Source organism: Ictalurus punctatus, chromosome 28 (assembly GCF_001660625.3).
Source record: "Ictalurus punctatus breed USDA103 chromosome 28, Coco_2.0, whole genome shotgun sequence".
NCBI classification, from domain to species: Eukaryota; Metazoa; Chordata; class Actinopteri; order Siluriformes; family Ictaluridae; genus Ictalurus; species Ictalurus punctatus.
The window spans coordinates 11,535,022-11,557,888 of record NC_030443.2 but is presented as its reverse complement, the minus strand read 5'-3'; the positions used below and the strand labels follow the sequence as shown (position 1 = coordinate 11,557,888).

Sequence of the window (22,867 nt, the reverse complement as noted above, 5' to 3'; positions counted from 1 at the left end):
CCCATTAAGTTTCATTGAATTGCACTGATTTTTGAGGAATATCTGAGACACGGTGCATCTTTTGGATGTAAGAATCACTAAGAGCTCAAAGCAAGAGAAAAATTAAATACAGGAGAAAGCTCAGACAATATGTGATCAATTTTGTGAGGGACTTACAATACTGACCTTTCTGTGAGTATCTAAAAAATGCTTCAGAATGACTTTTTAATGTAAATATTGCATTTTTTAAAATGCAACAAAAGGTGTGCTCCTCCAATGCACCCGAATCGGGCTCAGGTGCAGGACAAAAAATACAATATTGAAAAAAAGAAGCATAACGTGCGCACACTGAATTTACAGCTCCAAACAACTAATTATAGAAAGTACAACATTTTGACCATCAGGTCTTCATCAGGCACAATGTGATTGTGACAATGTGACCTGACGGTAAAAATGTTGCACTTTCTATAATTAGTTGTTTGGAGCTGTAAATTCAGTGTGCGGACGTTACGCTTCTTTTTTTCAATATTGTATTTTTTCACATTTTGAAGGGCCCATATTTCAGAGAATAAGACAGATACAGCTTTGACATTATCTGGTATCTCTGAGAAGTACCTGAGCTCTGACCAGAAATTTGTACAAGAGCACAGCTTTGTTGAGTCATTGAAATAAAAGGGAAAATAGACAAAAAAAAAAATATGAATAAAGTTTAAATTGTAAAAGAAATTACAAATCACAACAGCCCTTCAAAGTCAACCAGCTACACTATAAGGTCAAAGGTTTGTGGACATCCGATCATCACACCCATATGTGGTTCTTCCCCAAAACTGTTGCCACAAAGTTGGAATCACAGTTATATAGGATGTATTTGTGTGCTTTAGCATTACAATTTCCCTCCACTGGAACTAAGACCTGTTCCAACATGACAATGCCCCTGTGCACAAAGGGAGGTTCATGAAGACATGGTTTACCAAATTTGGTGGTCACTTGACATCAGTGCCGGACTGAATAGGCAAATACCCACAGACCTGTTCCAGTCTGGGTTTGGGTAAGGTGTGATGGTTAGGTGTCCACAAACTTATGGCCATATAAATATATATTTTGTGAAGTATTCATATCTGATTAGCAGTATGTTGTAATGTTCAGTTTCAAATATCAATCTTGGTCTAGAATAAGTTTGAAGTAATTTTAATACATTGATTCAACCAACTTTTTGAATTTGATTGAATTGATATGGAATGGCCAATGGAGGAAATAAACAACTGGATGTGCTGAAATTTCCTTCAACTAAATAAAGACAAAAGAGAGATAATTTTATTTAAAGGTACTACTCACTTTGAGTCTAATGCCCTAGGAAGAGAATTGGGACTGAGCTACCAAAGTGCATAACAAGGGAACATTACTTCAGATAGAACTCAAACAGCAGTGGTAAGACATGACTCAGACATTGATGAAGCAACAAAGATGCAACACTAATGAGCTGCTTACAAAAAAAAAATGCACATTGTATGTGATATAGAAATGATTTATCAGTTAGACAAAATTGGTACACTAAGACCAAAGCATGTAACAATGTCCACTTTAAATTTATTCACTAACGGATAGCATACATAGTTTGTCTATATAGCATCACAGTCAGTTCAGCCAGTTCAGGATTAGAGACACTTTGCTGGGAACTGATAGAGGGGCAAGGCATGATAATCCAAAACCTAAAATGTGAAGAGTCGCATGAATTGACCATTTTAAAACAGACTTTGCAGATGATTCAATTGTCAGTAATGATGTACTGTTCACTCATACATGTTCATAATATGTTCATATAGTCGTACATTATATGACAAAAGCAAGTAAAATTCCCTTACATAACAATTAGTATCATCACATGACTTGGCTCAAATGCATGTGTCTAGCCTTCTTGAACAAATACAAGATAATATAAATCGTGGATTCTCTTTATATATCACAACAAAAATCATATATTCTGGATCTATTTACATATCACAACAATAATCATATATCAAGAAAACACATATGTAAAGTTAAAAAGTTTTTTCTAATTTTTTTTTTAAAAAACCAATCAGTTCTTTAAAATATGTTTCACATAAAATTATACCAAACCAATAAGAAGCGCTTTTTGGAAACACCCCCCCCCCCCCCCCCCCCCTTACTTACCATACTGAGCCCACAGCCTAAATAAAACTGTGGATATTGTAATTATGTCAAAAACCTTAATAAATAATCTACCTGAATAGCACATTAAATACATCCGCCGAAGAATTGCACGCCAAATTCCAGCAGTTTTATTCATGCTGGCTCATTTTTCAGTGTGAGTCAACTTTGACAAACACTAACTGGGCATATCAAGTCTTACTTGTGCACCAACATGAGACAGGAAACTGACTGAGAGGACCAACAATCGCTAAAAAGCCTCAAAGGCATTTCTGCATAAAAGGAATAAAAGCAAGGCTGCTCATGCAAATGAATATCAAATGACTAGATTCTCAGATGATGTGAAGCTGAGTTCCACCCCATTGCAAACATTAAGTGGTCTTATTAAGGGAAGCTAGGCAGGACCAATTGAACTGCATGTGAAAAGACACATGAACCCAGAGAGGGTTCAGTCTTGGGGGTGACCCTATTGTAATCTAAGCAGGGAGAAAACTGTCCTGGCTGTGTGACTGAGATGGTGTTACCAAAGCCAGGGATCAGTGTATTCTGCAGCAATCAATCACAAACACTCTGTTGACTAGGCCAGTCCTGATGCATTCATCATACGGTGCTAGTCTCTATGAAATGCCAAGGCAACATTTCCTTCTCTAACCACACTTGTAGCAGGGAAAACTGTAGCTCATAGCATGGCAGATCAGACTCACTAAGTCAATATCACTATGTAAGCTTTTATTAGCTGGATCTGAATTTCAAAATGGGTGCATTTAAAACAAGATATTTGTGAATTCTATATACACTGAGATATGTGGATATGTGTGAGCCTGTAATGCTTGTAATATAGGATTGTGTCTTAAAAATAATGTGTATTGTAGACCATAAGTGGTAAAAAATAATACTTGAAAGTGCATGCGATTTGTTGTTCCTGAGAAGCAGCCGCATGCACATATGCATATTGTATATGTAACACAATAAATTATCAACAGGTAAGTTAAAACTTTTGAAATCTTGGTTAGCTTTGGAAATAAAAATACACCACTGACCCATGTAACAGTGTAGCAAGAAGAGAAGAGGCTATATCCCAATTTAGAGTCTTTGTGGAAATGATTACTTCTGTTTGACAGTGTTAGATCTCCCAGATTCAACATAGTAAATGGTCAGCTTTTAGTACACACAGCCCTTATCTCTCTGACTTTCCACAAGACAGAGTGGTTCACTGATCTATAAATTGATTTGGAACTCATTGTTTACACTGGCTTTACTGGGAGATCTTTATTTGATTCTTCCATATCAACTGGCCCCTTTTTTAACTATTGTCTCTGTGATCATATCGCTTTATTCACTGACTCTTTGGCACTACCAGGATCTCATCTCCATCCCGGATGCTGTAGGAATGGAGGGCTCGGGCTCCATACTTCAGCTCTTGAGGGGCTAGTGCGTAACCCAGCTGCCTGTCAATGTAGTAGACACGCATCTTGTTGACTGGCAGCTGCACTATAGGCCGGAGCTGCTTCTTGAGGTCAGCCACAGTCTGCTCTAGCCGGAGTTCCAGCTGCTTGGTGTTGTCCCCAAAGTGCAGCTCAACCTGGGCACAGCTCAGTGGCCGCAAATCCACGTCTGCCAGTGGTGCCAGGCGCCCATAACAGGCCACAAGATTGTGAAACCTGTAAGAGGCAAAAGAAACAGAGCAACTTGATGAAGACATGGACTAGGACTAAGATGAATGTTAAGGCCCAGACACACTAGCGTTTCATTAAGCATTTTACAATATATATTTACCGCATTTTCGATACAGCAAAGAAAGCTTTGCAACAAATTACTTTGGCAGTGTTTAGTGCTGAAGTGGCTGTCCTTCATATCGTACTACAGAAGATAAAAATTGGAAGACATTATAATTTTACCAGTGTGTATGCATCAAGCTTAATATACACTGCCCTCCAAAATTAGCAGTGGGAGGAACTAGTAACTAGTTAGGAACTATTTAGGAAAAGTAAGGAGTTATTTACTTTTTCTCTCACAAAAATGTCTCCCTTCTTCTTGTAAATAATAGTATTGTAAAACCATGTGTCAAAAGTATTGGTAAACTACATAGCCAGAAGTTTGTGGACACCTGACCATAACACCTATATGTGAATAGTTGAACATTCCATCCCATCCCATTCCTTTGTTATTATAATAAACCTCCACTCTTCTGGGAAGGCGTTCCACTATATTTTGAAGTATGGCTGTTGGGATTTGCCCATTCAGATACAAAAGCATTAGTGACTTCAGACATGAGGCCTGGGGAGGCCTGGGGTGTAGTCAACATTCTAATTCATCCCAAAGATGTTCAGTGAGGTTGAGGTCAGGGCTCTGTGCCTTGTTTTGGCAAACCATGTCTTCATGGACCTTGCTTTGTGTACAGGGCCATTGACATGCTGAAACAGATTTGGGCCTCTTAATTCCAGTGAAAGGAACTCTTAAAGTTACAACATACAAATACATTCTATACAACTGTGTGCTTCCAACTGTGGCAACAGTTTTGGGAAGAACCACACATAAGACATGTGATGGACAGGTGTCCACAAATGTTTGGGCCATATAATGTACTTCTAAGAAAATATTTCCAATATATGCAAACAAACTGCCATTGTTGGGGGAAAAAACAAACAAACAAGCAAAAAAAAAAAAAAAAACCCTATGTTATAAATTGCTGATAGAACAGAACCTGTTTTTGCTTTTGACCATTTTAGATTTTATTGAGGTATACATATGAAGTTGCTTATGTAAAATACATTTTTCATCCACAAATATGGAGAAAACCAGAGGCCTTAGCACAAACAAAATATATGGTTGTTGACTTGCACAAGTCAGATAATAGATATTAAAACATAAGTTGTTAAGATTAGGGATGCATCATTACCAATTCTTTTTGGTGTTAAACAGTATATTTAATAGAGAGCGTGATAGTAGCTGACCAAATCATGCAGAGCAGTATCACTGTCATTGTCATTACATTAGTGCAAGGTGCCAAGAACTGTGTGTACATAAAGAATAAAAAATGGTATTGATGCATCCCTAGTTGAAATGTCATTAAACACAACTACAACCATGATAATAATATATGAATGTTTTCACAGAATTGGACTCGTGAGCATAATACACCCATACTACACCCAAACACAGTGAAGTTGATGGTGAGGGAGGCAAAAAAGAACCTACAGATTTCAGTTGTCAGACTGTAACAGTTTAGTGTATTCTTGGGAACGTCAAGTTTCAGAATCAACTATTAGACGAGGAGGACGGCTGACCCGAGTACGATGATGGCCGACCTGAGTGCACAGGGCAGTGCAAGCATGGTACTTAAAAATGAGCAGAAGGTGCTGAGTAACCTTTTGACTTTTTTTGGAAGGGTTGTACACAATATGCTCTACCTTAGAGAACCCTGTTAGTGTTGGTGGAACGAAAATGTCCACGGTAAAATACTGAGGTAGATCATTGGATGCTTCTGTTTTGTGACTAATGGCCTAGCAGTGTCAAATTGATGCCATCCTGAATTTTGTTCATTACCAGTATATGAACTTTAAACAAGACAATAACCCAAAAGAATCCAAATCAACACACAAAGGGCTGAAGAATCATGAAATAAGTGCTTTGCAATGACCATATTAGACTGAATTAAAGAAAACACTCCACACTTAACAATATAGATGTTCTACATGTAGGGGTGGTTCAAGATTATGTTTAAACTACACATCTCTAACCTTGTTAGACTGAAAAATGCTTAGTGCTATTATTTTCTTCCAGGTAGCATTCAGCAAATATTAATTGTAAGCTTGCTGATCATTTTCAAACCAGTGTGCACTATTTTTTATTTTATTTTTTACTGTTTATTGTTAGCAAGGTACAGTACAATGCTGTGAAAAAGTATTTTCCCCATCCAGATTTCTTCTGTTTTTATGTGTACTTCATAGTAAATTGTTTCAGAAATTAAAACAAAATCTAACATAAAATAAAGGCAACCTGAGTAAACACGAAATACAGTTTTTAAATGATGTTATTTATTGAAGGAAAAAAGTTATCCAATACCAACTGGGCCTGTGTGAAAATGTATTTGCCCCTGTAGTTACTAATTCCCCAAATCTATGAAACTGCATTCATAATGGGGTTCAGCTGGACTAGACACAACTACGCCTGATTACTGCAAACCCTGTACAATCAAATCAACACTTAAATAGAACTTTTTCAACAGCATGAAGTTGGTTAAAAGGTCTTACCCAGTAACACACTATGGCAAAATTTAAAGAAATTCCAGAAATGATGAGGAAGAATATGATTGAAATATGTCAGTCTGGGAAGGGTTACAACGCTATTTCAACGGCTCTGGGACTCCAAAGGACCACCGTGAGAGCCATTATCTCCAAATGTCCAAATGGAAAAACTCGGCACAGTAGTGAACCTTCCCAGAAATGTCTGACCTTCCAAGAGTACAGCAACTACTTATTCAGGAAGTCACAAAAGAGGCAAGAACAACATCTAAGAAGCTACAGGCCTCTCTTGTATCAATAAAGGTCACTGTTCCTGACTCCACTATCAGAAATACACAGGGCAAAAGTGGTGAGGTTTAAGGGGGCAATTAGTTTTTCACATAGGTAATAGGTGTTGAGGTGTTGAATAACTTTTTTGCTTCAATAAAAAAAATTAATAAATAAAAACTGCCTTTGTTTTATGTTGTGTTTCGTTTGAAGATCTAAAACTATTTAGTATGTGATACACACAAATACAGAAGAAATCAGGGCAAATACTTTTTCACAGCACTGTACAAACCAATGTACAACACTTAGCGGGTAGTTTTGCTGCCTCACAGCTCCAGGGTCCTCGGGTTCAATCCTAAGTTTACAGTCTGTGCAGAGATTCACATGTTCTCCCTGTGAACTTCCCAAAACAATGCAAATAGGTAAATAGATGACTCTAAATTGTCCCTGTGTGTTAATGGTATTGCGCATAGTACCCTGCAATGGACTGGCATCCATCCAGCGTGTATTCCCACCTCAATGAAGTGTTCATAGGAGAGGCTCCAGGAGTCCCTGATCATGACATAGTGGTAACTGAAGACGAATCTATGAATGATGGTATATCATTGGTCCTGCTTGTGTCCCACTCTCAGCCATTTCACAAAGAGATACATTTTCTTGATGTGACAACAGAGTCCGTGTTAAAAAACCAAAGATACCAAAACTAAACAGAGATCAGATGATAAATATTCAGACGACAAGATATGAAAAGCAAAGAATATATGACATGTATTGACGATTCATGCCAAACACAAGAAGCCACCCAACTCAACATTTTAAAATGGCTGCTTTAGATAAAAGGAAAAATGTTTTAGTATATCAGAAAATATTTATGGCGGTGTGTACTGTGGGTAGTCTATTTGTTTAACTGCTTTGCAAAGGACAATGTGTTCTCTTGCCATGAGAAAGTTCTCCCTCGCCCCCCTCCAAGTTACTGAAGGTTTGTGGGAAAGATAAGAGGACATCAGGCAGGAATGATTCAAAAAATCTAGGAAGGGGGGTTAGTGAGGGGGGTTCTTTTTGCTTTAAAGTGCTACAGTACCAACTATGCCAATCAAAGTAATTTCCCTCCCAGCCTGCCAAGAAAAGTGTCCCCACAAAGCGGAGGCTGAGCGTGGGTAGGTGCCTGCGGCTCCAAACCTTCACCATGGGAATACCACTCCGTCCATACAAAGTGCCACTCTGTCTAGGGAAAAAAGCAAGACTCACTCAAAGGTCTCATTTAGCCTGAGCTAAGCTCTCTTAAATGCAAGCGAAATCACATTGGCGGTGATAACACGTCCGACCTGAATTCCATCAGCACACTGTTCTCTGATCAGCCCCAGAGATGAGACTGGACAATAGTTGGTGGAAAGTAAAGCGGGTTCATAGCAGGAGATATACAGTGACTCTACTGTATGTACTGTAACACTGTAAGCAACTGAACTTACAGAAAGAGACATAGACAGTGACTAGTCTTCTTTAATGAGGACACAACAATGACCCAAATGATGGGGTTGGTTTTCAGTAAGCTTGTCATAGCGGACTGTCTGTGTACCACTGGTTCAAAGTGTAACTTGTGTGGTATGGCTAGGTTAGAAAGTATGATAAACTCAATGCGATTCCTGATATTCATTACAAGATATATCATTACCATTAGCACTTTCCAGTCCTTACCAAAGCTTTACATACACAAAGTAGTTTGGCATCCTGAATAAGACTAACAATAAATTTTAGTGCATTGTGTGATGGAGTCACGTCAAGTCAATTATATTCATATAGCTCTTTTAACAATAGAAACAAAGCAGCTTCACAGGAATCCAGATGTAGATTTGGATCCCTAATGAGCAAGCCAGAGGTGTCAGTGGCAAGAAAAAGCACCCTAAGAAGACATGATAACCTTGAGAGGAACCAGGGTCAAACGGGAACTCCTCTTCTGGGTGACACCCAGATGTTAAGTATGAACATCAGGGTCTTTTATGATTACAACATACATCTTTAAGTACAAGTCTTCAAGTGAAATTATCCACTGAACAGGTGAGTATTGGACATAAACTGTGCAATCTTCAGGGTATCCAAGTGGGACCATCCACGGTAATGATTGAAAATCTGTGTCATACATCCTTGATTTTCATGAATGGTCCAACATATACACCCTAAAGATTACCGTGGATAGTCCCACTTGGATACCCTGAAGATTTGGTTTGGAAACCACTGAGAAATCACTTTAATAATGTTGGAGGCATTGAGATTTGTTGGTGATATTCTATATTTATTGTAGACCCTATGTACACTCGAATATAAACAATCTATGAATAGTTTGTACAGACACTTTGATAAGAGAATAAAGATTTAGTAGTTATTTATCTTTCATAATAACTTAATGCACAGTGCTCTAGACCACCCCTTCTTCTCTTCTTGCCATCTTTTTCTTTCTTATCACGGTTGCTAGCCACTGCAAAGCCACTGTGGTTACTCAGTTGACATAAAGCCTTGAACCCTCTTTCATTTCCTTCATATTCTCCTCCCCTCATTCCTTTCTTCTTCTGCCACCTCTTCCATCTTTCATCCACCTCATCGCTCTTCTCTTTCTCTTCATGGATCTAACTGTGATGTCTATTCCCACAGCTGGGGTTTTGGGTTCTCAAAGGCTGGTGGACGTGTGGAACCCTTTATCTTCAATCTTATTAACTTCATTCAATCACTCTTTACCTCTTTCATGCAATCAGCATTTACCATGCTGACACAAACAGGTCCTCTCTTGGACCATCTCCACTATTCTCTCTTGACAACATCTCTCTCTTTTTGTTAGTACAGAGACAGGCAGCAGTAATCTGAGCAATACGTCTGGCAAGTCATATATCAAATTGCTTCTCCATTACTACTTTCACTTCTCAGTTCTTGTTTTTTCCACATGGTGTAACTAAATTACTCTGCTTGAGAAATCCATAGGGCAAGGGCCTGATCTGTGCTACCAGAGCAAGTAAGTGAACAGCACAGGTTTACAATTACTTGAGCCAGCACACCACTCACTATATCCCCTCAAGTTCACAGAGATAACACAGCCATGGTTATTTGGGCCCAGGCTTCGACTAAGCAACCATGGCAGAGACTGAGGTTACAGCGCGGGCCTTTCAAGTTTTCTCCATATCCTAAACAGTCATTTTTACAGCATGAGATTACAGTCCCTACAGGATTTTGTGATTGCAGAAATGAATGCAAAATCAAACAAAATCAAACAAACTCCTCAACAGGAGCTTGCAATTTTTCAAAGTTTCCGCAGAGTTTCCGCAGATTTGGGCCAAGATGCGTCATGTGACGTCAACACAACTTGCATTCAGCCAAAGACCTTGTTGATTTACGTGCATTGAACATGAGTACAGCTAAAATGTCTCATTTACCAACAAACATTACTGTGAAAGACCGTGCAAAACAATTTTGTGCAATTCAACTAGTTTTCTGCAAAAAAAAAGCACAAAAAACTCCTCAAATGGCATCGTAAAACTTTTTTACAAAGTCGCAACAAAATTGAGTATTTCTGGCCGCAACAATCACAAAAAAAACTCAACAAAATCCTGTACGGACTGAAATGTTTTTAAAAGTTTTATATTTTTAATAAATCACTGTAATGCTTTAGATTTTACTCTGTCTTCAGCAGCTGGTCTGTTTCAAATGTCACAGTCATACACATTACGGTTATTTTTGTAGCCAGGATATTGCTATATTAAAGGTCAACTTTTCTTTCAATGTTAGTCTCTCTCATTTTCTCTCTTTTATTATGAGGACTGATTACTGCTTTGCCCTAAGCCCTAAGGGGAGGGCAAGATGTCTGAGTCAGTAAGAGGCAACCTAAACTCACCCCTAGTGATTTCCCCAGTGTTACCCACTTAGTGTCTGCCATCCCTTTGCCTCTTTTACCTCTTTTGCCTTTTGCACCTGGAAACATTTCCATGCTGTGGGTTGGAAAAGAGAGAATGTCAGAGAAAGAAAGGGAGATGAAGGCCAATCAATCTATTTCTGTGTTGAATGTCACAGAAAAGTTAACTCACAAGAAATGTGAGATTGAACTCAGCCCTTGCACTGAGTTATACAAATGACATAAAAATAGAATTAAGCTGATAAGTTTAACTGCTAAGATAAATTAGATTATATGAATAGTTGTCAATGTCGTTAACAGCACTGACTCACACAACCTTTGCTTTGTTAAATAAAACCTACTACACGCACTGTGTACAGTAAGTGGTTTAACATACCATTACTTCATAAAGATCTTTCCTTAGCACTTAGGACCATTCACAATTCCATGTCCCTCCTCCCTTTGTCCCTTTGCCTACAGGAATCCCTGTGTCAGAATGCTAAGACATCTTCGTCAATTCATTACGTGAGTGAACCATTCAAAGAACTGACAGAGAGAGAGAGAGAGAGAGAGAGAGAGAGTGTGTGTGATTCACTAATCCACTTTTCTTTAAAAAAAAAAAAAAAACACCTGCCATTTTAGTCCCCTTAAAACCTTAGAAAAGACTGTGGAGAAGACGGAAAGGTGGACAGGAGGATATAGAGAAGGAAAAAAAAGAATCAAGCTGCCACCTCATATATCGGTTTCCTGGCAAATGTATTCTGGCACAAAGGCGTCTTTGAGGAGGCAGAGAGTGGATGCATTGTCTCTCAAAGGTTAGCCTCCTCTAAAGGAGAGCGAGCCCGAGAAACGTCCTCTCCCAGGTTAAGCACAACACGGTGGGCTAAAGAACGTGGGGGATCCCTCGTCTTCTGGCTTGTACTGTGCATTAGAAAATACCCCCAACAACAAAGAGACGGGGAAAAAGGCTGATAGGTCGCGGAAAGGACATACGAGGGATGAGCACCACGACATTGCAAAGCTGAATGGAGCATAAGCTAGTGGTTGTAAAAGAGATGATAAGGAATAAAAATAAGTGCAGCATACTGAATTGCAGTGATGGCAAGCATTTTTTTCAGACACAGCCAAGGAGGCAAACACACAGTCAAAGTGGTAAACGATATTGTATTTGTGTGTCTACATTACGCTTGTGTTACTGATCTCAGGCCTGCTTTGAATGGATCAGTGCACACACAGAGAGCTGTGCTGAACAATAGCTCTTAAAGCTTTCCATTTTGAGGAGATGTGGATAACTGATAGCAACTGATCCACCTGCACTTCAGCTCTTCTGGACTGGAGCTGTCACATTTATGGCCATGTGTATCTGCAAATGTATTCAAGTGCATCACGTTTGAAATAAATCAGATGTATTCAAATGTCTGGACATAAGCATAGATGACACAAAGGACCAGATTAGACTACATGATCATTGTCTCTCAAAGGAAATGTTTATTTAACATGTATGGAAAAAGTCTCCAGTGTCAGCACTTTGTAACAGTCAGAGGTAAAGCTGGTAATTTAAGTTGTCTACTACGGGAAATTTTTCTGCTTTTTTAATTTCTCTGTAACATGACCAGTTGATTTTTTATTGTTTAAACCTTCTGTAGCATAAGTGATAACAGGAACTAACTTGTTTCATAGATGTTCCTGGAGCCTGGGGGTGCTGAAGCCTTCTCAGGCCTCCGCCTGAAGTTCAAATATAATTATAAACTGATAAAAAGTACAACTTGTAATTTATTCATAAATCATTGTTATTCGCAAATAATTGCTATAAGAGGAAAAAAAACACTTCAGGATGTGCAGTTATTTGAAAATATTCAACTTTGAGTAGGCATGACATTATTTCACTTTAATAGCATTCCCCATCATGTTTTATTCTGAACATATCAGTCCATACAGGATTTTGCTGAGTTTTTTTTTGTTTGTTTGTTTATTATTGTTGCAGCCAAAAATTCTTGATTTTGCTGTGGCCTTTTTCAAAATTCACAATGCAACTTGTGGAGTTTTATTGTGCTTTTTTTTCCCAGAAAACTACTTGAATTTTCAAAATCGCAATTACACGAAATTTGTTTTGCACGGCCTTTCGCAATGATGCTTGTTGGTAAATGAGACCTTTCAGCTGTACTTATGTTCGTCACACGAATCGAAGGCGGCTTAGGCTGAATGCGTGTTGTGATTACGTCACATGACATGTCATGGCCCAAATCTGTGGAAAATAGTGGAGTTTGCTTGATTTTGCATTCATTTCTGCGATCGCAAAATCACGAAATCTTGGAGGGACTGACATATCCAATATGGCATTACAAAACATTTAGCTTAATAATTAGCAATATCATGTCATTTGTTAATAAAAAAACCAAAAATGTAACCGTTGTCCAACTGCTGTAGTATAACAGGAATAAAACACTTCAGGATGTGCTGTTATTGGAAAATAATCAACTTTGGGTTGACAAGAGTAACTCCAGTGGGTGCCAGGGCTCATCACACCACCCTTCATTGATTACTTTCCCTATCGTGTTTGCTATACAGACAATATCTACAAACATTAGCAAATTCATAGCGGAAGGTCAGGAGCAATATCATGTATCTCAATGGATGAGACTGTTTGCTATGACTGTTTGTGTGTGTGTGTGTGTGTGTGTGTGTGTGTGTGTGTGTGTGTGTGTGTAATGTACCTCTGTGGTAACTCATCCTCAGGACAGTCCAGGTGATAGCGGATGTAGAAGCGTTCAGCATCCTCTCTTTCTCCATCTGTCACCACACTTCCATTCAGAACAGTGACTGACGGCAAACTGCAGTCCACAGGAGACATTCAGGCATTTCTTTATATAGATACCACTAACCAAAGTTACAGTTTGGTTTAAGTTATGTTAGTAAGGTAAGCATACCATCTTCCAAAGGGAGAATCCTATGTGAGTGAATAGGATAATGTGTATGAGGGTGCACGTGTATAAGAGTGTACACCTACTGTGCTATCGTAAGGTATCGTCTCTCTTGGTCAGTGTACGGCTGCAGTAAGGGGATGCCCATTAGACGAACCTCCCGAAGCTTTGGGAAGTAATTGAGCTTCTCGATGTCCTCCCAGCAATTCAAACCTAAAGCACAAAAAGGGAAAACAGAACCCATCTTTAAATTTATCCAACTGCAGTTCCATAAATATGAAAATAATGTATCTATCAAGATTCTACTCAAATTACTCACAGTTGGAATTGTCAAAAGGATTTTGTTCTACTTGGCTAGGAATTTTACTTCATTTTCCTAAACACCCCGTAAGACTTAATGTTCTTAGTTAAATTTCTCTAATCCAAAGTGATCTAAAACACCGTTTGCTTTAAATTATGAATTTTTTTTACCTGAGAGCAGAAAGTTAATTGACTAGATCACCAGTGTTTGCAAATCTGAAACAAAAAGCTGATATTTGTCTCTGTGAGATGCCCTTTATCTCTTATTTAGAATTCCAAATCAGATCTCCAAGGATGACAAGGGCCTTTTTTGTGTCCACAAATAGTCCTTACATTGTTAATAATTAGGCTGAAGATTTTGGGATGACATATTGAATATGTACAGAGTAAAACATGATGGGTTGAGCTGTTCTAGGAAAATAATCAATCACATAGTGCTGGGATGTGTCCTGACCAATCACAGTTTTTCTACGTATTAATGAATGAGACATTATACTATTTATCAATTTGTAGTCATATTTAGTATTGATGAAAGTTTCATCATGTTACCAGTTTAATTCATGTTATCACTTATGCTATACTGGCTATAAACAGCTGCTGCCTCATCAGTTTTTCTTTCATTTTCTGTATCACTTATCTTACACAGGGGCACAGGGAGCCTGGAGCCTATCCCAGGGAACTCGGGGACACCCTGGATGGGGGGCCAGCCCATCACAGGGCACAATCACACACACATACACTGACACACCCATTCACATGCTATGGACAATTTTGAAATGTCAATCAGCCTACAACACACGTCTTTGGACTGTAGGAGGAAACCGGAGTACCCGGAGGAAACCCCCGAAGCACTGGGAGAACATGCAAACTTCGCACACACAGGTTGGAGGTGGGATTCAAACCCCCAACCTTTGAGATGTGAGGCAAATGTGCTAAACTCTAAGCCACTCTGCCCCTCCCCCCCCCAGTTTTTCTTTCTCTATAAAAAAAAACCCTCACCTTATCATGTAATGCGAAAAAAATGTGAAAATCACAAACTCCTCTGTGCTGAAGACTTTGCAGTTACAAAGCGCTGACACTGGATGTTGTATAAGTGTCACCTCACAGAAAACTTCACCATATAAATGATTCTATATACTTCTTTGTTAAATAACACCATGTTTATAGTTCTTCTTAGATTATGTGGAACAAAGTAGTAAAAAAAAGAGCACATTCATATAAACCTGATGATCCCGAAGTATAGCCTGCACTATTGTGAGAGCTGCTGTTACAGAAAAATAATCAATGCCTTCTGCTCAATCAGATTTGAGAATTCAACAGTGGTGTGGTATACTACTACAATATTATGTATTTCTGTAGCATGAAAAGCATTTTCAATCCATAACTGTGTTATGAAGCTGCTTAACTAACCTGAGTTGTGCAAGTTGATACTGTGCAAGTTAGGGAACAGGCACTGCAATGAGTCCTCAGGCTCGTGGATGGAAGAGAGAGAGTTATTAGCGAGAATGAGCGAGGTCAGACGAGGGTACAGGAGGCCCAGCTTGCGCACCTCGCTCCAGTCCTGCAGCAGATTATCAGTGATGTGCAGCAGGCGCAGCGATGGGCAGGGTACCCGTGACAAGTTCACACACTCATACTCATTCAAGCACAGGAAGAGCTCCTCCAGTCTGCGGCAGAGATAACGTGATTAAGATGCAAACAGGAAACACAGACTCACAAGGTTCCTCATACTCAGCTATGCATACATACACGTGCCTGTATGCTAGTCTGAAATTGAGATATAAAGCATTCTCGTACACACTGTCTGACATACACAGATGCAAAAGAACAACCAAACACCCTGAATGGTAAGTAACATAATGTAATTAAAATAAATGCATGCATTTTCTCATCCACACACATACACATGCAGATTAGGGGCATCGATAAACACTAGAGAGCTCCTCAAATCAGCAGACACACACACAAATAGGGATGGAGGTAGGATATATGGGTGCCAATTAAATATAGAGAGCTCTACAGGTTTTTCAGCACACACACTTGTACACTTACTCAGGGATCTCTTGTGTGAGCGTGTGCACCATAGCCCAGGACACATGTGTGCTGTTGAGGACGAGGCGGCGAAGGCCTGAGAAGGCTTCAGCACCCCCAGGCTCCAGGCAGGAGCCCTTCAGAGGATTCATGCTCAGATTGAGAAAGTCCAAATGAGGGATGTTAGACAGGATCTTACTGATCTATAAAGGAAAACACATCAATAACAATAAAATCACATTTAGGATTTTTAAACTAAAATAGTCTTTCAGTTATCGTGATCTTTGATGTGTGTGATCTTTATGCACTGCTCCTGCTCCTGTTCTTCTTTGTCTTGGAGTTATTTGCACTTTTAATTCACTTTCTTGTTGCAGTCGATAGTGTCAACTGGAACTTCTTTTATGCTATTGTCAAGACACATGTTCACTCATACCCAACCTGTATATGTTGACTGTTTCATACCAGTTGCCAATGGCAAGTTGCTGACTTGATTCTAAATATATGTCAGTATTTATGGAAATCAAAGTTCTCCATATACAGAGTCACGTTATGCACATGCTTAAATTGATTTTCTGGGTGGCCAGTACTGAATTTTCTGGGTGGCCAGAGTGTTAAAATGACCTGTGTTTTGCTAGAGTTTTTGTTTAACAGAGGTGTCTAGCGCAGGGTTTTTCAACAGCATCCACTCCACTGCCTTTAAACACAAACATAGACTTTAAACACAAAAATGTGGATTGAAGAAGCAGATTGTGGAGGTTTTTTCAGATTGTGGAGGTGTTTTAACATACGATTTAAAAAATAAAAACACAAAATCATACAAAGAAATATGAATGAGAAGACAGGCATTGAAAGAACCATCTAATATTAGTCTAGTGTATTGCCAATAAATTGCTGCATGAATAGTCCTAGATGTAATGATCACAATAATCACTGCAAATTTGGTTCAGTTTAATAACATTATTGTTCAGTTATATTATGGCTTCCACCCTCATTATTGAGCAACTTATAAAATAGCATTTCATTGATTTTTTTTTTTTTTTTTTTTTAATATATATATATATATCATGCAACAGTTAACTGTGAACACAACTTAATGAAGCCATGAGATGAAACTGTAAAGTGTGTGCGCAGGATATTATTTCTGATTTTATTATTATCAATTCTATGGATGTCCGAGCTGAAAATGATCACTTCTGTGGATGTCCGCGCTAGCATGCCAGAAAACACAGGTCAAGCTGGTCAAACTGGTAGATGGTAAGAGTTTGTGAATTACCAGAACTAATACATCATAGACAAGTTGTCTTTAAGGAAATAATGCATCTAGAGGCAATTATAAATAAGTGTGATGAAATCTGCAGATGATAATAAAATGAGTTATTTGCAATTAGAGGTAATATTAGGAAGCCATGATTGAGTATGCTGAATGAAAACCAGTGTTGTTGCATTGCTTTCAAAGAAATGTGCCATGTTTTTTTTTTTATTGTAATTCACCACCTTTTGTATCTCATCAGAAGAAGAAAGACAGTGCAGTGCCCTTTCAGAACAGATATTAGAACACCAACAGGCCATAGACTGAGCTCCCCCTAGTGGCCACACCTTTATCAGCATCTGCCATTGCAGCAATCTGAGTACTACTCAGAACATCAGATACAAGCATATTAAGTGTATACTGCTTTGGGATCATCAGCAGTACATACACTGACTGCACTCACCTCTCCCCAATCTCTGAACTGGTTGCGAGATAGGTCCAACTCCACCACATGAGCGCAGAACGTCGCCACTTCCTCCTCATCTCCTGCGTGACTTATTCCACAGCTTTCCAGAACCAGCACACTGGGCAGATTTAGACGATCTGACATGGACAATTAAACAAAGAATGACGTTCAAAATCATGACATTTAATAAGCTCTAATACGTTTTGATGTGAAGTAGCAGCAGTTTTCATGTTGCAGAAAGCATACTTAATTTGAGATTAAAAAATTCATTAAAGATCAATAGCTCCTATTAGTGATATGGTTCTGATTTTGCATAGGAGGGCAGAAGCTTCATTTGTGTTTTCTGTTTTTTGTTGTTTGTTTTTTTTCTTTTGTGTTTCAAGTCTGTAATGCTCCAGTGACTTCACTCCATGTTTCCTCTGGATGCCAAACACAGAAAGCAGAAAAGTTGTAACTGTTTCAAACAAAAATGCTAACATTATGGTTTTCTTGTCTACTCCGATTGGACAATATCTGCTTAGTCCATCTATTTTTAATTTCTCCACCAGATGCATTTTGTGGGGAAAAGGATGATAGTGTAAATATTCCACCTTATTTGTGTTCATTACATCCATGACTATATTTCACATACGTCTTCACTGCTGCTGATATTTTATGGATGTGTCAGTGTCATGTGCTGAAAACATATCCGAACACCTTTAGCATTTAAATCTGTATAATCACCTGACATTGATAGGCTGCATGAATGTACAATCTTGGCTAGGAATAAATCATCCCCAGTCCTTTCTGTGTATTTTTCTTATGACCATTGGAGGTGCTGTTTTGCTGGGTTCCATAAAAAAGTCCAAAATAATCCACTTTAACACTGTTATTAACAGCACATAATCTAATATGAGGATACCAAAAATTAAACATTATAATGATTTTTAAAAAATCAGAAGTAGGGGGGTGGTGCTTAGCCTTGAATGAATTAATAATTTTAACTGAAATGTCAAGAAGTGCTGAAAAAATATTTAGCTATCGAATGGGAATGAATTCAAATAATTTAAATGGTGAGATCAGGCAACTAAGGTATCCATCCATCTTCTACCGCTTACTTCTTCTTCAGGGTCGCGGGGGAACCTGGAGCCAATCCCAGGGAGCATCGGGCACAAGGCGGGGTACACCCTGGACAGGGTGCCAATCCATTGCAGGGCACAATCACACACCCATTCATACACTACGGACACTTTAGACACGCCAATCAGCCTACCATGCATGTCTTTGGACTGGGGGAGGAAACCGGAGTACCCGGAGGAAACCCCCGCAGCACGGAGAGAACATACAAACTCCGCACACACATGTGAGGCAAACGTGCTAACCACTAAGCCACCGTGCGCCCACAACTAAGGTAATGTTGTTTAAAAAAGAAAACAAGATTTTACACAAAGTTCAAATATCTAACCTTTGACAGGAGAACCCTGAGGACTGGTCCGGATCACCACACCGGCCCCAGGCCCACGGCAGTATGGGAAGTTGTCTGGGTTGTACTTCTCACTGATGACCTGAACCAGAGTGCGTCCCATTTCATCCTCCATGTCCATGTCCATCTTTCCTTCCGTCTCTTCACCTATGCATGTTTAAAATGAAAATGACCACATACACTGTTTTTATTCAGAGAGTGAGTGTATTTTAGGATCTTGTCATTTACAGGAGCAAAGGTCAGGAGTTGTGAACCAAGAATAATAAACCAAGGGGAAAGGCAGGCATGGCTTTAGGACACTATGAGTAATTTGGAAAATTATTTCAATTTGGAAGTGTTACAAACTACTAAATTGAAGCTTCATTACAAGCCTAAAGGCAAGTGACTGAACTTTGTTACCTCACAGTTGAAGGTTCTAGCGCTGTCCAGCTCTGGATGCCAAACAACTGTACAACTACAATTTATGGTTCAGCCTCCAGTTGTTGGAGCAGTGGTCACATGGACACTAACAGTCACAGAATGGCCATTCTTCTTCCCTGAATTAAGATGAGCAACAATGAGGTAACATCAGCATTAGAAAGAAAGGACTGTCTCTGACATGAGTGCCTACAATATTTATCCTAGATCCTCATATGCCATTCTTTACATTGAAGCAGTGATTTAAAATATTTTAATTTATGAAACAAAAACATGTCCTTTTTTTATCAGGTTATAGTTACATTTTAAGTTGAGGGGCATCTGCAAAACAAGTCAGTTCCTGTTATAACTTGTGTTATAGCAGCTTTAAACAATTGTTCTATCTCTAGCCTATTTTTCCTCTCTCATGAAATTAATAAGCCAAAAAAATGCAGCTTATCATGATACAGAAAAATAAGAAAGCACAAGGACCTCTGTCTTGAGGACTTTCCTGAGATGGAAAACTTGCTGACGTTTAAAGCTCACTGACACTGCAGAGTGTTATAGAAAATTAATAAACACATTCTAGCCTATCAGATTTGAGAATTCAACAGGACTGTGGTATAAATGTAAATAAAAGATGTTTTCCATGTTCAGCGGATTGTTATGAAGAGACAAGAGATGCAAACAGAGGCAACCATTTTTGTGACATATATGTGATATGCTCTGAAAGAAAATTAATTTATCATCCACTACAGCACCACTGTGAACTAAATTCTAATCTCAACATCTTTTGAGTGGAATCATATTGGTGCTAAAAAGTAAATATGATGGAACAGATTTTAGTAATGTGTTCATTTTAATGTACATCCTAAACTCCAAGGTCCTAATAGTTCCACATTTCTAATCTGGTGCAGATAACATAATATGAACAGAATATTTTTTCATGTATTTCTTTCAAGTAATCAAGTATTCAGAAATGTAAAGGAGGTAAATGTATAAGTACATATATTAATTTTCTTGTTGGATGCTACATATGGATGCATGAATACAATTTCTCCATTGTTATATGGTTATCATTTCTATTGTATTCAAAGCATTTTCTCTATATAATATGTTCTGATGTGGTTTATCGTTAAGCAACTTCTAGCAGCTTACTGAGATGGGTTTATGACTCCATTAAGCTTTCAGGTCCAATAAACTGAAAGTGTCAATAATAAGTATAAACAATAGACTGGAAACTAAGTGTAATACCAATAAAACAAGAAAAAATGCTGTTTATATGATTTATATTATTATAAATCTATGTTATTTACCACAGAGTAGCCCGTTTGAGTTCTGTGGAACTGGAAGACATCTCTGGTAACAAAAAGTTTCAGAATTGCTGAACTCATATAGTGAGCAGCATGGTAAAGGGTCATGTCACTAATAGCAAAGGGCAGGGGAATGTACTACACATTCAAAAGGGTCCTTGGCATGCTGTTATTGAACATTAAAGGATCTTGGCTGCTTAGAAAATTTCAGCATGATTGTGATGAAGAGGTGTAGAGTGAGAGCAGATACTGTGTGTGTGTGTGTGTGTGTGTGTGTGTGTGTGTGTGTGTGTGTGTGTAGGGGAGGTTGTTGATAAGAACAAACTGTACAATGGCAAAACCTAGGATAAATGTGACATATTTGATTTGAATAATAGAAATTTTTGATCATTGTTATCATTTTTTTTAAATATACATTTTTGTTGGACCATTAAATTGCAGATATCATGGTTTTGAAACGTGCCTAATTTTGTTTTAAAGATCTCATACGATAGATTTACATGCATCCAAGGTCAAAAAACACTCTGATGTGCTCATAATTTAAATGCCCCCCCCCCCACCCCCCCCCCCCCCCCCCCCAGTATCAAAAACAACTCCTTAAATGATTTGTTCTAAAGGATTCATTCTAAACTCCTCCTTTCAGAGAGCATACTCTAATCTGATTGGGTGGGAATGCCCACTACCATAACGAGTTTCAGTTCCATCTGTTCTTTTTGACTTTTTGTTACAAACCTAAGTAGGTTGGTACAGGAAGTAAATCTGGAATTACTAACGACTTGTTTCAGCTGTTCAAAATCGGTTCCTTATTTAGGGAGTCAATAACTCCGTTTGTCGTGCGCTTTGATTTTTTAAACTTTGCAGACTTTTTATATTCACAAACAGCTACATAACACACTACATGCACTGTAAAACCGGATAAGTTCATTTAACTCAAAAAATTTGAGGAAACCAATTACCTCAAAATTTTTAAGTTGATAAATCAATTTCTTTAAGCCAAATACACTTAAATATAACAAGTTTGAGTTAAATTTTGGTTATGTTAAAGTGTATTTGGCTTAAAGAAATTGATTTATAAACTTAAAAATTTGTAGCTAGTTAGTTTCCTCAAATTTTTGAGTTAAATGAACTATCCGGTTTTACAGTGTGAAAGGTAATATTTGAAAAAGCATAATAGGTGCACTTCAAAGTCTTAAAGTGTAACGCTTCTGTAATTACAGTATCAGCTTTACATAGGCTGCGACCCCCAGAGAATCATATGTCCCTTTAAATAGACTAAACGAGTGGCGTGTCGACTGCGCATGCGCACCCTCAGAACAGCTGCGGAATGCAGGTCAGAAAGTGTTGTTGAATTTCAAATGTCCGGGTACCATGACAACGTATGTTTGGGATTTGTCCCGTTCCTAATGCCGTACTGTGAGAATAAATATTCTTTGAAAATAGAAAACAAAGTAAGATAACGTGATGTTGTTTTGTGTGAAACTGGTTTGGTTTAGATCACCGGAAGAGTCAGGCTCAAAGAATTTTTGTTTTCCCCTTGTTTTAGCTCAACTACACACAACAGTGTTTCAAGCCCTGGAAAACATCTCGCCAAATCTACTTAATAGTGCGGAAAGTGACCACTTTCTCCCACTCACACACACACACACACACACACACACACACACACACACACACACGAAATGCTTTAAATTAGATTTTACAACAAAGCCGTAACGTTGAATGTAATTCATAGCACGAGACGCTGAAATGAACCAATAAGCGCCAGTGCAGCTGTTTATGTTTTGCTTTTGCAGGAAGTGAGCGTCAGACACCGTAAAGCCCAATGAAACATTTTAATATCTGTCCATATGAATAAATCTATTAACACTTTTTAAATCGGAATGTAATTACTGTATAATAACAGATAAATAATATTTTGTCGACCATTGGCTTTTTCCATTATGATTTTTAATATGTGTCAAAAAAAAAAAAAACCCGAGATATTTTTTTGTGCACGTTCAATTGATCACGTCGAATAAATATCGTGAACTGACTTGCATGCAAAGCGTGATATTATATTGAGGACAGTTTGTTCTTACCCACACCGAGCGCTCTCCAGGTCGCCCTGCTTGTTTTTGTTGCTGATCAGAGGACAGCAGCGAATCAGATGATCAGCTAAACCCGGAAGTGACGCACGCTTCATACAGAGCGAGGGCA

General features: G+C 38.5%; 1 protein-coding gene across 3 annotated transcripts; it reads right to left on the bottom strand.

Annotated features, from left to right (window-relative positions):
• Positions 1-1,546: 1,546 nt before the first annotated feature.
• Positions 1,547-22,832, bottom strand: tbcelb (tubulin folding cofactor E-like b). Of its 3 annotated transcripts, XM_017460502.3 has the most exons (10): positions 22,750-22,832; positions 19,362-19,498; positions 18,945-19,109; positions 17,498-17,637; positions 15,807-15,988; positions 15,165-15,421; positions 13,541-13,667; positions 13,248-13,364; positions 12,203-12,258; positions 3,602-3,809 (listed from the first exon to the last, which is right to left on the bottom strand). In XM_017460502.3, exons 3-10 carry the CDS (start codon positions 19,087-19,089, stop codon positions 3,742-3,744), a joined length of 1,092 nt encoding a protein of 363 aa, XP_017315991.1. In that variant the 5' UTR covers positions 19,090-19,109; positions 19,362-19,498; positions 22,750-22,832; the 3' UTR covers positions 3,602-3,741. The 3 variants fall into 3 exon arrangements, with proteins under 3 accessions (XP_017315989.1, XP_017315990.1, XP_017315991.1); XM_017460500.3 differs by lacking the exon at positions 12,203-12,258 and having other exon boundaries at positions 1,547-3,809; positions 22,750-22,831; XM_017460501.3 differs by lacking the exons at positions 12,203-12,258; positions 22,750-22,832 and adding an exon at positions 20,675-20,959 and having other exon boundaries at positions 1,547-3,809.
• Positions 22,833-22,867: the final 35 nt, after the last annotated feature.

Bases quoted from the DNA above. Each gene is read 5' to 3' on its own strand.
- tbcelb (XM_017460500.3), bottom strand. From the start codon at position 19,089: ATGGACATGGACATGGAGGATGAAATGGGACGCACTCTGGTTCAGGTC. The intron at 15,989-17,497 runs GTGAGTGCAGTC...TTTCCTTTATAG, and splicing joins AGTTCAGAGATTGGGGAGAG to ATCAGTAAGATCCTGTCTAA. The intron at 15,422-15,806 runs GTAAGTGTACAA...TCTCTGCCGCAG, and splicing joins CTCACACAAGAGATCCCTGA to ACTGGAGGAGCTCTTCCTGT.